This window comes from Lepisma saccharinum, chromosome 15 (assembly GCF_977018435.1).
Source record: "Lepisma saccharinum chromosome 15, izLepSacc3.1, whole genome shotgun sequence".
In the NCBI taxonomy this organism is placed as follows: Eukaryota; Metazoa; Arthropoda; class Insecta; order Zygentoma; family Lepismatidae; genus Lepisma; species Lepisma saccharinum.
Window position 1 is genome coordinate 54,407,447 of NC_139243.1, and position 16,005 is coordinate 54,423,451.

Genomic DNA, 16,005 nt, shown 5'->3' on the forward strand with positions numbered 1-16,005 from the left:
CCGCTCAGGCTTGGTTGTTTGTGAATGTCCATTCATCAATTTCATCATTTCATCACTCATCCCCATCTTCGCAAATTAGCCAAGAGGCACAAAACGTGAAGTAAAATAAACTAAATCAATCAATCAACCAATACTTGAAAATAGTATTAATTGAAAAGTTGTTCAAAATATTGATTAATATTGTGTGTTTTAGTATTCCATTGTAATTATATGGATCATTTTACCAAGATTTTTGCTTTAAAATATTCAAGAATTGCAGAATATTAAACTACATTTTATCACAAAATTAAGTTTTTCACACAAGACTGGTGAAGAATAAAAAGGAACTTCTAATTTGCAAAGTTTCCAAGAAAATTAAATTCCACGAAAGCATTGTGCAGCATTCATGTGGAACTCGTAAAAAACCAAAATGCCGAAAAACTATCGGCCGGTATCGGTAAATAAATTGCAACCGATACTTTTCGATGCCCGGCTCAGCCCTAATAATTACGTACTATTTTCACTATAATTGTTATGAAATCATAGAAAATTTTGTTTTTGTTACTGATTAGTCGACACTTTTCAAGTATTAATGCAAACTACTTCCTTCCAGCCAAGAGCAAATTTTCTTAACATTTTTGCCTTGACACATGAAGTTAATATTATAAAACTTTGGTAAGTGGGATTCTAAGCGTGAGTGTTTAGCTAAAATATAGTATACCTTTTCCGGACATGCTTAATATACAAATTGACATAATGGTTTTGTCTGGAAAGCCTGGAAGAGTCAGGGAATTTTGTTCTTATGAAATTGTACCCTGTAGCTTGAAAAAAAAAAATATGCATGCTTTAATACAATGTGAATGCGTTATGGAGTTTTCAAAGTGAGAGGTGTCTCTTGGAAAGGTGTCTTCAGAAATAATTGCAACCTTTCGCACCAAAGAGACATGACAAAATGTTGCTAGTCGCTCGCATGCCACTTGTACCGAACCATTTCCTCAATCGTGTCGCCTCATTCTAATGGTCGCACATTATCAGTTTTTTTTTCTTCCCTACAGACCAGGGGGGCCAATGTCACTTATCACTTCGATGTGAAACCGCCACTTGTCTCATTAGCGGGGAACGGATTTACATGTAGTAAAAATGTGCTAAACATGTATATACATATTTAGTTATTTTCTCCAAAGTATGGAGTTAAATATGGACTTGTAAAAATTTACGTTTTTAGTAATATTAGACACTACACGAGCTACATGAAATACAGTTCACTTACATTGACATTAACTGTAAAACAACACAAACTGTTTTCTTTTCCTGTTTCTAAAACAATGAAAAACAAATTTTTGTTGTGAGTGTTCGAATTTCCTTCTATTGTCTCTTTAAGATGGATTTAAATGTAAAAAAAAAAGGGCCGATATTTTTTAAAAACAAGAAAATGATAGGAGAAGAAATTTATTGTGATTGATAAACAAGTACATACCTTGGCTATTTTTCGACGTAGTCACCATTAACCTCCAGACATTTCTGATAGTGTGGCACAAGCTTCCGTATACCCTCTGCATAAAAATCTGCCGCCTGAGAGTGCAGCCAGTCTAGAACTGATGTCTTGAGCACGTCACTGTCGTTGAAATGCTTCGATGCAAGCCACTTTTTCAGGTGAAGAAAAAGAAAGATATCACTGGAGACTAGGTCAGGGCTGTAAGGGGGATGATTGAATAGTTCCCATTGAAATCTTTGAATAGTCTGAACAGTATGAGCAGCTGTGTGGGGCGGGCGTTGTCATGGATCAGAAAAATTCCAGAGCTTAGCATTCCTCTCCGCCAATTTTGGATGGCACGTCGCAGATTATTCAGTGTTTTGCAATACACCACTGCTGTAATTGTTCATCCTGGTTCCAAGAATTTCACAAAAATCGCACCCTTTTGGTCCCAAAACACACGGTTGCCATGTGAACTGGTGGTGTTTGTTTGCATTTCTTCGCTTTAGGAGAACCAGTGTGCCGCCTTTCCACTGAATGCTGTTTCGACTCCCCAGTGGCCTACAATATCCACATTTCATCCCCCATCACTATGTGCGAATAGAGGTCATCCCCATCCTCCCCCCCAGTGGGCCAAAAAGTCACGTGCAGCTGTCCTTTGCTCTCTGTGAGCGTCTGTCAGCATTTTTGGTACCCACCTCGCACACAGCTTGTGATACCCCAGGTTGTCAATCACAATACGATGCACTGTTTTCACAGACACTTCTGGAAACTCTTTGGCGAGTTCAGATATTGTGAACCGGCGATTGGAACGCACTTTCTCGTTAACGCGTTCCATCAGATCGTCCATCTGAACACTAGGCCTTCCACTATGCACATCGTCATGGACATTTGAATGCCCTTCCCGAAACACTCTGCACCATTGCCTGACCTTCCCTTCACTAATCACTGTCGGTCCATAAATGGCACACAATTCCCGATGGATGTCAGCTGCATTCTGTCCTTCAGAAATCGTATGATGCATCTCAGTTCACATTTGGCAGGATTTTTTATTACGGCAGTCATTTCACCTTACTGCTACTCGCACGTACGCAACCTCACTCTGACGATTTTATCTCTGTTGCAAGCGCAGAATACTAGGGCATGCTCCTGCACATGCTCAACTTCATCAGTGTTGCCAACCCTGCGTAAAAAATTATTGGCCCTTTTTTGTTACAAACTGCATTCAATATCACAAGAAGTAGTGGGAGTATATTTCAAATTTGTCAGTTTTTCGCAAGAAATTCACCCAAATCTTTCGGTTACACGGGGACATGTAGTTATTGCGCGAATGTAGAGTATATGTTAAGAAATGTTCTGAAATATGGAAATAATATGTAAAAATAATTAAAATATGTAAGATATGAGCCAAAACCTAATATATGTACAAATATGGAAAATATATCTGATTTCAGCTTTATACATAAATATGTATTTCCATATAAATCAGTTCCTTGCTCATCAGTCTGAAAGCTCACTTAGGATTACACTGATTCAAGGTTAAATTAACCAAGACGGGGTCGCCACATGCACCTTCATTTTTCTTGTCCAAATTTTTGGATCAACCGTAGTCTTTTCTAAAAAGGTCGTGATATATTTTTACAGAATGGGTAAAACAATTGCTTAAAACTTATAATAAGCTGGTCCTCAGATGATCAGGCAATTGCTAGTCATTCTAATGATACAATCTTCAACTAATATTACTGATTTTATTTATTTTTTGCTTGTATGTACATAATGCTTGCATTGTAGAATTATTCCTCTTGTGGTTTCTGGTTGTTACGAGCATTTAAACACACTTTTTTGGGAGAAAACACACTCCTTTCACAAGACATTTATTTTTAGTTTGATGGTTGCTAACTAAAAGGTAACATTAGACAAGCTATAAATAAATGTCTGATGAAGGGAACATGTGTTCTCCTGGAATGTTACATCAAAAAGTTTGTTTATATGCTCCTATCAACTGGAAACCACAAGAGGAATAATTTTATCTATGTCTTAACATTTTAACATGTCTTGCTTATAACCTTTGCAATCCTGAAGAACTAATACTGATTAGAAAATTAGGATAACTGTCTTGTTTAATTTTATGATGTTGACAACACATGATGTGAAATGTTAACGCATTTGTTTGACTGAGACCTACAATTTGAAATACTATTGTTGAATTGTTGTTTTTAAATCTGCTTTATGCACAGAAAGGCTAATCAGAACTGGACCTGTAGTTTAAAGTGGGATCCGAACTACTGCGAGGTGTGGCAGAAAAGTAATGAGACTGATTTTCTTTTAACCATGAATATTATGATTTTTACATATCAAGGTTATCCTCTTCAAAATAGTTCCATTGGGCAGCTACACAGGGACAGAGGCGATGCTTCCATTGTTCATTGCAGTGCTGGAAGGCTTCTACTGGAATACCCTTCAGATCGTCGGTTGCACTCTTCTGGATATTATCCAAAGTACTAAAATGGCACCCTTTCAAGTGGTTTTTGAGCTGGAGGAACAAAAAGAAGTTACAGGGACTGAGATCCGGTGAATACGGGGCCTGAGAACCACAGGAATGCTTTTTTCTGCCAAAAATTCATTGATGGAGACAGCCATGTGACATGGGGCATTGTCGTGGTGCAGCATCCAAGTGTTAAAATTTGATGGACGATAAACTGGTTCAAATTGAACTCACTACTGATCATTCTCAACATCAGTCGACGATCTGACCTATCAAGAGACCTCACTCTTTCCACATTGTCATCCGTTTTTAAAGTTGAAGGTCTTCCCACATGAGGTTCATCTTCCACTTGTTCTCGGCCTTGTAAGAAGGACTTGTGCCATCTGAACACTTGCGTATTTCCTGGATAGGGAATGTTCTCCATAAGCGCTTTGTAACTTTGTATACTGTCACAGTTACCGGGCGCCTCCCCCATGGCGCAGTGTAGGTCCAGTTCCGATAGCCATACTGTGCATAAAGTGGACTTTAAACACCAACTCAAACCAAAACAGTTACCGGATTCGCCAAGCTTTACACAAAATTTGATGGCATAACATTGCTTCAACTATTTTCCGGTCCATTTTTGTAATGCACTTCACTTCAGACACTCTCAACAATCGCGTAGCAACTGTAACAAGTTCAAACTTGTACTGAGTCAACGGCAAGGATTAACCTAACTGCCATGTGAGAGGAAGGCAGCAGCATCATCGACTCTTGTGCAGTGCTAACAGTCTCATTACTTTTCTGTCACACCTCGTATGTGCCTCTACCGGGTATTGAACCTGGGATCCCTTGATTACAAGGTTACAATGCTACTATAACGTTTTTTCTTCTTTTTTCAAAGTACTAGTACAATTTTTACTCTGCCGTCGGACAACTTGAATAACACAAAAGGAGACTAGCAGTGAATTTTTATATTTAAGTATCTAAGTATTGATACACCACAAAATACAGTATAATATTTATTAAAGGGCCACACACCTGACGTCTGTGGTTTACAAACGATTCCGGAATACACAGATTAGTCAGCTTCCGGTGTGAATTTGTTGAGATAGACCAAACTTAGTTCTTAGAGGTTATTTCACAGAGTACTTACGTCTTCGATGTAACTACTTCGGTATTTACTTCACTTGGCGATAAACACGCTGAAAAACACTAACGTTGAACACTTAGGGGGAGTTGGGGGGAAAGCACAAATCTTGCTGATACCGAGTTCGACGTCCTCAATCTTCTAATCCTCCTGTCGTTGGTTCATAATAAACATGTAGCCTCTCTTCTTTGGTAACCTTTTCTCAGGTTCTGGTAGAGATACTGCACAGACCGATAGTTCACTCACAGTTCGTTCTTTAGACAATATCTCTCTTTCCGGCAGAGATCATGGCCGTTAGTTCACTTACAGTTTTTCACAGCCCGCGAAATCAATAACCAACGTAACACGGATCCTAACCGTATCAATGCTTGACTCGGACTGTCTTCTATGCAACGCACATCAGTCGTCCCCCAGAAAAGACGTTAACTTCACTTGCCGCCCTTTTTTTTCCCAGCGAGGGCGGGTCAACTTTTATAAGGGGTGCGTCAAGATCGGTTACACTACCACTGTGCCAAATTGAAATACTAGTTTAAAAGCACAATGAAGATATACTTTTAGACATTTGCAGAAAAGTGTCCTAAAATAATAACAATAAACCTTTCAGCGAGGTTATGAAACCAATCCCTAAACAAATGTAACAATTGAACTATACATCAGACCAAACGAAGATAACTAAACAATAGCAGAAGGCCATAAAGCTTAACAATTTAATCAACTAACCACTTTCTTTATTATTACCTTCATTGTTAGAGTAAGTAAAATATCAGTAAATGTTAAAATTACGTACAGTATGTACAATTGTCAAAATAATTACAAAGTAAATAAAACATACTGCTTGAAAGAAAATATTAGATTTTATCACTAGGCGGCGATTCTTTTTTGCTGCCAAGTGTAGCACTGAAATGTAAGAAAAATACCAAAATATCAAGGTTCCTATTCATGACCTTTTTTTTTTTACTTACTTCCTCATTTACTGAAGTAATTCTTCCCAAAGTTGAAATTCCTGAATCAGTAAAGGAGGGTGTGCTCATTTTATGTGTTCAGTTTCTTACTTACTTACTTACTTAGTCGATCCTCTTCTACCGTCAGGTGTAGAGGTTTTGCAAAGAGCTCTCCATCCTTCTCGGTCTCTGGCTAACATTTTTGCCCTGTTGGTATCCAATCCTCTTCTCCTCAAAACTTCTTCCATCCAACCGTCCCAGGTCTGCCTTGGTCTTCCCTTTGGTCTCTTTCCATCTACTTTAGCTTGCCATATCTTTTTAGGTATCCTTTCTTCACTCATTCTGTGAACATGACCAAACCACCTCAACTGCGACGCTTCTATTTGTTGTTGTAAAGGTTGGGTCTTAAGGCTCATTCGAATTGTCTGATTCCTTACTCTATCTCATTTTGTTTTTCCTTCTATTCTTCTTAGGTATCTCGTTTCAGTTGCTTGAAGTTTGCTAGAATAATTAGTTGATAGTGGCCATGATTCACACCCGTAAATTAGTGTAAGTGCATACGTTGTTTTGTGAACTGTCAACTTTGTTTTCTTCGTAATTTCCTTTTTATTTATGAAGTTTCTATTTAGAGCATGATATAATCTTCCTGCTTCTTTCTGTTTTCTTATGCTTGTAATAACCGTAAACTACAGGAAAATAACTTTGTTTTCTTCGTAATTTCCTTTTTATTTATGAAGTTTCTATTTAGAGCATGATATAATCTTCCTGCTGCAGCAATTCTATTATTTACTTCTTCATCTATTTTCCCACTGCTGCTTATTATAGACCCTAAATACTTGAACTTTGTTACTTGTTCCAAGCTCTCGCCTTCTATCTTAATGGTATGAGTTCTATTCTTCTCTACTTATTATCATTGTTTTTGTTTTACTGGTGTTAATTCTCATATTTACCTTTTGTAGTTCTCTGTTCCATACATCTAAATTATATTGTAAGTCCTTTTCAGTTTTAACAAATAAAACGAGATCCTCTGCAAAAGCTAGTTCTGATATTTGTACAGGTCTCATGAGCCAATTCCCAACAGTAAAGGGTTTAATCTTTCTTTTGCAAATTTTTGTAATTTCATCAATTAAAATTATGAACAGAAGTGGACTTAAAATGCAGCCTTGTCTTACTCCAGTTGATGTATAAAATTCATCAGATTTTATGTTACTTGTACGGATGTAGTTACAACAGTTATTGTAAAAGCTCTGTATGCTAGCGATCAGGTTATCATTCACTTTTCTTCTTTGCAGCACTTCCCATAATTTAATCCAAGGTACCCTGTCAAATGCCTTTTCCAAATCTATGAAACACATATGAATTTCTTTATTATATTCTATCACTTTTCCTGATATTTGTCTTAGTGTAAAAATTAAGTCCTGGCAGCTTCGATTTGGTCTAAATCCACTTTGGCTTTCTTCTAGTTGGTGTTCATTTTCTTCACCCTTAATATGAAATTATGTATATTCTTTAATTTTTTATTTAGTGTCTTTGGTGGTGTGAATGCTATTTATAATTTATAATCCTAGAAAGGTATCTTGAATTTTCCTGCTACTATATTCTTTGTGAAAGGTATAAATACGAGGGTAAGTCAGTAAGTACTTTTATTAAAAAAATACTAAGTGAGAAACTGGCTTGAGACCTGTTTTTATTTTTCAACATATTCTCTACCAAACTTCCATACCATCATCATGTTATCAGTGCCCCAAGACCTGCCACATCAAAGTCTTTGCTGCTGTCCTAGCCACAGTTGCACCTCACATTCAACGTCATCCCACAAAACATTTTACCGTCCTTGCTAGAATTTTTCGACTCAGCTGTGCACCACTTTACACTACAATAACTTCTCACCATAAACAGGAAATATTTCCTTATGAATATCCTTTGGCCGGCCCCCGTGGCGGAGTGGTTAGCACATCGCACTACGAAGCCAGGGGTCCCTGGTTTGAATCCTGGCCTGGGCATGATTGTATGTGAGAGTCTATTCATCAATTTCATCATATCATCACTCATCAACATCTTTGCAAATTAACCAAAAGTGGCATAAAAGGCAAAGTAAAATAAAGCAAATCAATCAATCAATATCCTTTGCAGGAAAAGTCTTTTTGCCCACAAAATACGCGCAACAGCATGCTGCTCTTCTAATATACACTCCTCAAGCACAGTCGTCATTTTGAAACTGTGTGCATGTGCTATCTAGACACTGCTAACTGAATACCATGCAGCTGGATTGTGCTGCCACCTAATGACATGTTTAGAAACTATTCACTACTATTCAATTATCCCTCATCAGGTGAGCCATTTAGTGACTTAGTCTTCTGTGAATGTTTTGCTATCTTGGTTGGATTTTGTTCCAGTTGATTTTTCCATAATATTTTGTTTCAAATTTGTTTCAGTATATATATTGTACAGAGCAATCCATTGAAGTGTAGACCGTTGCGTCAGTGTTTGTGCTCTCAGCAAGTGAGGCATTTGCAACCATTTGCCAGCATCGTAGTGTGTCGATGAAGCAAAGGCACAACAGTTTCCGTAATTATTTTAAAAAGTGATTTACCAGATTTATAATAGGTGTTCAAACTAGTTGCCTTTGATGTGCACCCATATTTGATACATCTTTATTAAGATACCCACTAACACGTAAGCTGGCGAGAGGGGGCCTAGAAACCGTTTTTTACAGAGGTTCTGCAAGTAGACATGAGACTGTTGAAGTGTTTTGTATTGTGTGGCCTGTTGATTAGTCTGTCGACTGTGAAGTGATAGGGTGCTTGTTACATATTGTTTTCTCTACTGTATTCAACCGGAAAGTGTGTTATGGCTCAGCAATGTTTTCTACTGCATAGTGTCTGTTTATTTATGAATTATATGTGTTAACTCAATCGGCACGTGAAGTTCAAAGACGATTTGAAACGAGACTCCCGGGTGTAAAAGTTCCATGTCATAAATAAATCACTTCTTTAAACTAGTTACGGAAACTTGCATGCTTGATTCACGGACAGTCTACACTGTCGACATATGACTGTGAGTGCAAATACTGACACGGCGACCTACACTTGAATGGGTCGCTCTGTACTTCAGAACTCCCGTGTTTTGAATATACAATCTTCAGAGCTATATTTATAAGTCTAATTCCTTCTCAATATCTGTATTTCTGACCAGTGATAAGAAAAATGCATATTATATATATTTTTATTGTTTTCTTTGCAGGAATATGTGATATGGTTCAGAATGATTGTTTGGAGTCCAGCGATGATAGTGACTACATGCCCAGTGAAAGCGAAACAGAGTCAGAAGTCAGTAGTGTCAGTCAAACCTCACGAGACAGTGATGACGAGGTTGAAAGCAGGTCAGATGCAGCGCCAAAACACAGAGTTTCAGTTCAAGAGACGATCACCGAGCTGGAGAGTGATAGCAAATTACCTATGGTAGGTGAAGTTAGTTACTGTACAACTTGATATAGTGACATGCAAGGTGGTTGCTGTTGAATTGAATTGGCATCTGAAGTGTCCGTCCCAATCTGGAAACCCTGCCTGTAAATCTTTAAAATCTTTTAACTTTTAGACCTAGAAATTATTCTTGGCTGTTATCACTGTAGTCTGTAGTCTTTTAATGTATTTATGCTGAATAAAAGATGAAGATTTTGCAAACTTGGCATAGTTTGGGATCCAAGGTGGTATGTACTAGTAAAATTACATTAAAATGGTGAATGTCATGCTAAATTTTATTTTAGAACTGTACTTATTACATAAGATACAAATTTTCTTTCCAATAGCACATTTATGTAGTTATTGGAGTATTTCTGTGTAATGAGTCCACTTTTACCTCTCAAAATTTTACAGCAGAAATAATTTTCTATGATTTTGCGTTACAGGATAATTCAGACTTCAGAAAATGTTGTTGGTAATAAAGTAAATTTCATGTTTAATAGTTTATTTCACATTTTTCAGTTCATTTCACATCATTTCATGACAAAATGTGGTAGAAAATTGTACCTCTTACCAGGAATAGATAAAACTAAAAATAATTCAGGCGCCAGACAGCTTCCTCCCCAATGCAAACTTAGAAAGCCATGAATCCAACCAAGATAAAACTACAAATTTTGAAATGTGAACTTAAGAGGTTTAATTTATTGATTAATACAAGATTGGATTATAAATAATTAATTCTTGTACCTTATTGGTCTTCCTAATGGTAACAGCATATATAACTGTGCAAGATATTCTAATACAGGGTCAACTCTACCGCAACATTGCAGATTTTAAAATTTGTCTACTAACAGTGCAAAAATTTATAACTACATATTTATTATTCTGTGCACATGATAGTGAAAACACACAATAACGAAAAAAACATATCTTGTATTTGTTTTTGCTTTATAATAAAAATTGATGGAAATTTCCTCAAACAAACTTTAATTTATTAAAAGAAAATACGACTGGACTTGAAAATTCAGGTACCAGGTGAAAATTTTCATCAAAAATAAAGTATGCATGTCTCTAGGAATTCATTTTCATTTATCAATTGCAACTGGAACTGCTACTAATTTTTGCAAATTATTATCTTTGATTTCAGGGATTTTCTGCAGAAGACTACTTTATAAGCCACTCGGATTCCAAGGTTGTTACCTCAGATCGTACGCTGAGTCGACTACAGACACCTAAGCTCTCTCAGGATCTAGTGAAGGAGATTCTTCTGAAAGTGAAGCCGTCACACGAAGAAGCCATTAAAAGGCTTTGCACGGATCACCAGAGGCTCTTTAGGAAATGGCTTTTTCTACTCAGGCAAGTGTCGGTGTGGTTCTGTGGTTAGTGTGCATTTCTAGGGCAATTTCTGAAAATAGTTTAGGGGGGGGGGGGGTTAGCCCACCGGGCTTCTCTCAATATAAACATAGTTTTGTGTTACCGCACAGGAATACTTAACAATTATCGTGAAAGAAAAAATTCAAATCCGATGAACTAATGAATTGTAAGCAACAGACAACGTGAAAATTACATGTAGATGTTAGTGTAATGCTTGTAGTGCAGTCTCCTTGTTGTCCTTATGAGTGACCACCCCTGAACCAGTCTGATTGTTTGAGGTATTTAAGAGTTGAATATCTTGTATGTTGTGCTAATTGCATACGAAATGATGGCGAATGATGAACGAGGCTTTCTCGGGATATCAACCAGGTCAAGGGAGCCTATCTAGAAATCACCTGGTTGATATCGGAGAAAACGTCATCATGCTTCACAGGGGTGCTGTGAACTTCTTAAATTGTGATGGAAGTAGAAAAATGTTGCAATGAATTGTGCAATTTTACAACACTGGATATAGCTAGTTGTTGCATCAGAGGTAACACGTCACTAACACTACCTTGCAGCCCCTGCTTTACTTTGAGTTATGATGGAGTCATGGAATGGGCATAGCTCACATTTGCTGTAAAAGCATATTACAAAAACCCCAAAGTCTCTTGGGCAGTTTATACATCACAGGGTCACAGGAATTTGAGGCACCTTTTCCTGTTCCTCTTCTCTTTGTCACATGCTCTTTAGAACCCATTTCCTTGAAGTATTTAATAAAGGATTAAATTCACAAGGGAAGACCTAGTCGACAAGAAGATTAATTTTCTGGATATAATATATTCTGATTTCGGAATAAAGACGGGTGTATTTCATAAGCCACTGGCGGGTGATTTATATATAAACAGGAAATCTGAACATTCATGCAGAGTCAAATCTATCGTTTATCTCAATTTCTTTATTAGAGCTGAAGGATTGTGTAACGATAAAAATGAGGAGAAACAAATAGCATGGATAAGAGGAGTGGGCTTGAAGAATGGGTATTCGATCTTGGAGATGAATAGAATTGCTAGGAAAGCTGAGATAGTTGTTCGTAATGAACTAACTAACAATGTCAATGGGGAAATTGAAAAAGAAGCACAGGACAATGGAATTTGCTTTGTCAGTATTCCCTATTGTAAAGGAATTTTGGAAAAATAGAAAAAGTGATGAAAGGATATGGTGTTAAATGCGGAGCGAAAGCCTCCCCGTAACATTGAAAAGCATTTTATGGGATATAAGAAAGGGGGGGAAGACAAAGAAAACCTTGAAGGGCAAAAAGGGGTTTACAGAATTGTGTGTGAATGTGGGAGAGAATATGTTGGACAAACTGGAAGGAGCATGCGAATCCGATGGGGTGAGCATAGGGTGACCAGACACATACATTCAAAAAAGAGGACATAGCATGGTGAAAAAGGAGGACAAAGTCATAAAAAAGAGGACACCAAAAAAAATGGGAACACATTTTGCATTTCCATAATTTAATCAATATGAAAAAAATTAAAAAACTACCAACACTTTACTCAGATAATTCTGATGATTTTTTCAATAAATTCCTCCTACTTTTAAGCAACGAAAGCAATCTTTATAGTTTGAAGCACAGAATTTTACTATTTTTTCCAATTCTTGGAGATTAGAATGTAATATCCCCATATGTGAATGCAAATGTTACAAGTAAGCTTCACTTTAACTTATTTCCAAAAACCAAATTTAAATTTTATGTAGTTTATAATGTGTCAGGAAATATGATTTTAATGTCACGAACATTTTTGCACTCTTTCAACAGCAAGGTAAAGTGACACTCACCTTACACTTTACCTCATATTCGTTTCTTCCATCCTTTAAAAGCTGGATATATTCTTGCTTAGATCATTGATGAATCTACACTTTCGATTCGTTATTTCATAAAAGTAAATATGACTTAATATTAAAAATTCACACTACGCGTTTCTGTATCGCGTATATTTGACTCTAAAATGAACTGGCCGACCTCTGTGGCGTAGTGGTTAGCACACTGCGCCACAACGCCAGAAGTCCCGCATTCGAATCCCAGCTTGAGCATGAGTGTTCTTTGTGAGTGTCTCTTCATCAAAATCATCATATCATCGCTCATCCTCATCATTGCGATTAGCCAAAAGAGGCAGAAAAGCGAATTAAAATAAACCATATCAATCAATCGAAAATGAACTGCTCAGATTACACGTGTTTCAGAAGTTTCAGATTGCGAAGCAACGACTTAGAATATTACGTACTAATGTAAGTGTGCGGAACAGAACTATTTTTGGTCGGGACGGGAGAGAATCTCGATTTCCGGATGAAGCCGGGAAATTTTCGGGACTGGAAATGTTTAAAAATTTCCCGACGCTGTGGAAATCACGAATTTTACGTCACTGTCTTTGATTTTATTATTATTATTTTTTACAATTTTCGGGAAGTGTCAAGACACTTACAATGCAGAAAACATCAAGAATTAACTACTTTTAAAAATGACCATTTGAAGGTTCCCGACTGCTCGGGATCCTGAAAAGTGTGGAAATCATTCTCCGAAGTCGAGATCGGAACGGGAAATTCTTTTTACCTATCTCGGTACCGGCTTTTCTGGATCCCGCACATCCCCACTAATGACTCAATTGGGAAAATGATCGTGTTCAGCTCCCAGATGCTAGGTGAGCATTGCTCGAATACTTAACGTGCCCCAATTGATATGATGATTGTTATGTGTGGCAGCATTCTTGATGCAGCACATGTGCTATGATCGATGCTATCAGAGGTGCAACCACGAATTTTTGTCTGGAGGGGAAATACCAGGATACACGTACCAATAATAATAATAATAATAATAATAACAATAATAATAATAATACTATTTTATAATACTAATAATAATAATAATAATGCTAATAACATTATTATTATTGATTTGCTTTATTTTACTTTGCTTATTGCGCAACTTTTGGCTAGTTTGCCAAGATGGGAATGAGTGATGAGATGAAATTGATGAATGCACACTCATAAACATCCATGCCCAAGCCAGCATTCGAGCCCGGGACCAACATTATTATTATTATTAGTTGTAGTAGTATTATCAAAGACGTTATTACCCACATAAATTATGCAAAAGGGGGTAGAATTTGGTGCTAAAGCATTTGTGTTCGAACAAACGATTTGAATTATTTTTCAACATGTTCAATTTCACATTAATAATGGAAAACAAGCACACAAACTATTTTTGAAAGACAGAAAATGCTTGATAAATAAATTCCAAATATTTTTACATTAACATTTATAACTTTCATGCATGATATAATATGTTTCAAATTATGCAACATGGAGCGACGTGGACACTAAATTGTGTACATATTCATATTATATCCAACATATATTATTTAAATACATTACACAACCAATTCATCCATCTCACAATAAACCAACAGCAAAAATTACATAAATTGTCTCTCAAATGTGCACGCTCCCTTTCCTCAAAACAATTGTTCATGCATTTATAACAAAATGAATTAAGACAAGTCTTATTTTCTGTCTGGTAATTTACAATGCATTACAGAGAACAATTGTGAGCGAAGCGAGCAAGAAAATTTTTGGATCAAATTTTTTTGCAGGCTGAAATCAATATTGATTTAATTGGGCGCAAATAATTTCACGGGACGCCCATGTATTCTCTCTTTTACAACTTTTGTGTCTCCCCGATGGTGTAGTGGTAATTCGGATCCCACTTTAAACTGTAGGTCCAGTTCCGATTAGCCTTTCTGTGCATAAAGTGGACTTACAACCACAAATCAATCGATCAATTTTAGAACTTAGATCGTTCGGCGCCCAGAAGCGACTTCCGCCGTTCCCTAACTACAGTCCTAAACGCAAGAAGACTAAGAAAAGAATGTAATGCGAGCGAAGCGAGCAAGAAAATTTTACGAAAAGTATTTTTATTTGCATAAAATTTGAAGTTGTGGACGGTAATTGCCCCATGCAGGAACACTTAGCCGTCAATATTTGCCCCCCCAGAACTCATTTCCGTCCAAGGTTGGGGGGGGAGGCAATGCCCCCCTATGATTGCGCCACTGGATGCTTCCAAAAAAGGAGGACATTTACAGATTTCTAAAAAATCCGCCCGGACACCGGACAGACACGTAAAAAGGAGGACATGTCCGGATAAAAGAGGACGTCTGGTCACCCTAGGTGAGCATGATAAAGATATTAGGGAAGGGGTTCCTAAAACTGGTCTCGCGCGGAACACATTATTGAAAGTAAACATAGAATCGTAAAAAGGGAAGTTATTAGGAAAAGTAATGATAAATTGGACCAGAATGTATATGAAGCTGCCCATATATGCACCAGAAATGATAATAAGCTCAATAGAGACGACGGCAATTTGGAAGAGGGGTGGATCCATTTCCTGAAAGAATGGGATAAAGCCGGTAAGGATTATACCGAGTTTGGTTTTCATGTCACCGCCGAAGTTTGTAGAGCTGCAGGGGAAGAACGTGAATTTTCATTGGATTGGTGACGTAAGAGTTGAGGGGAATCAGTCCCATGGAGGGGAGGTAACCTTCAGCTCTGCGGATGAAGACCGTTACCCACACGCTTTGCCTCAATGCCGGATAGGGGTTCTTAGGCCACTGCAGGGGACCTGTTTTTAACCTTTTAGTTTTTAGTATGGGCTTTTTAAGAACACAGAAACTTTTACTTTGTTAAAGCTGGGACTTTTTTATAAGTGTTTTTTATCCTTGCCTTCAACCTATATTCCTATATAACACTTTTTTACGTGACACCATTCTTGGTGTCTAGACATTCATGTGGACCTGAAGATGGAGGAAGTATTGACCTCCGAAATGCTGTTTGGATAAATTATACTCACTCACGTAAGTTGTGAATTTCTGATACTATCTAACGTATTTTTATTTTTATATTTGATAGTGAGTAATACGCACTTCCTCATTATGTTGTTTTCCCTCTCAGCTTCTAATTAATTATACTGATACAAAAGTTTTTTTGTTTGCAAACTATAGAATAGGCTACATTTGATTACTCCTGTGTACATAAGTCTTCTTGTTAATGTGTTAAAACGTCATTTCTAGAGACTGGAAAAGGAAGTCCTTTTTAATATTTCAACACAAATCATGTAATAAATA

General features: G+C 37.1%; 1 protein-coding gene across 1 annotated transcript in view; it reads left to right on the plus strand.

The window, feature by feature from the left end:
* Positions 1-16,005, plus strand: part of Orc2 (origin recognition complex subunit 2) — a 60,281-nt gene that overhangs the window by 12,623 nt on the left and 31,653 nt on the right. Inside the window, exons 4-5 of the mRNA XM_083136448.1 lie at positions 9,252-9,469; positions 10,617-10,825. Coding sequence (XP_082992574.1) covers positions 9,252-9,469; positions 10,617-10,825 — 427 coding nt within the window. The remainder of the gene's footprint in view (positions 1-9,251; positions 9,470-10,616; positions 10,826-16,005) is intronic.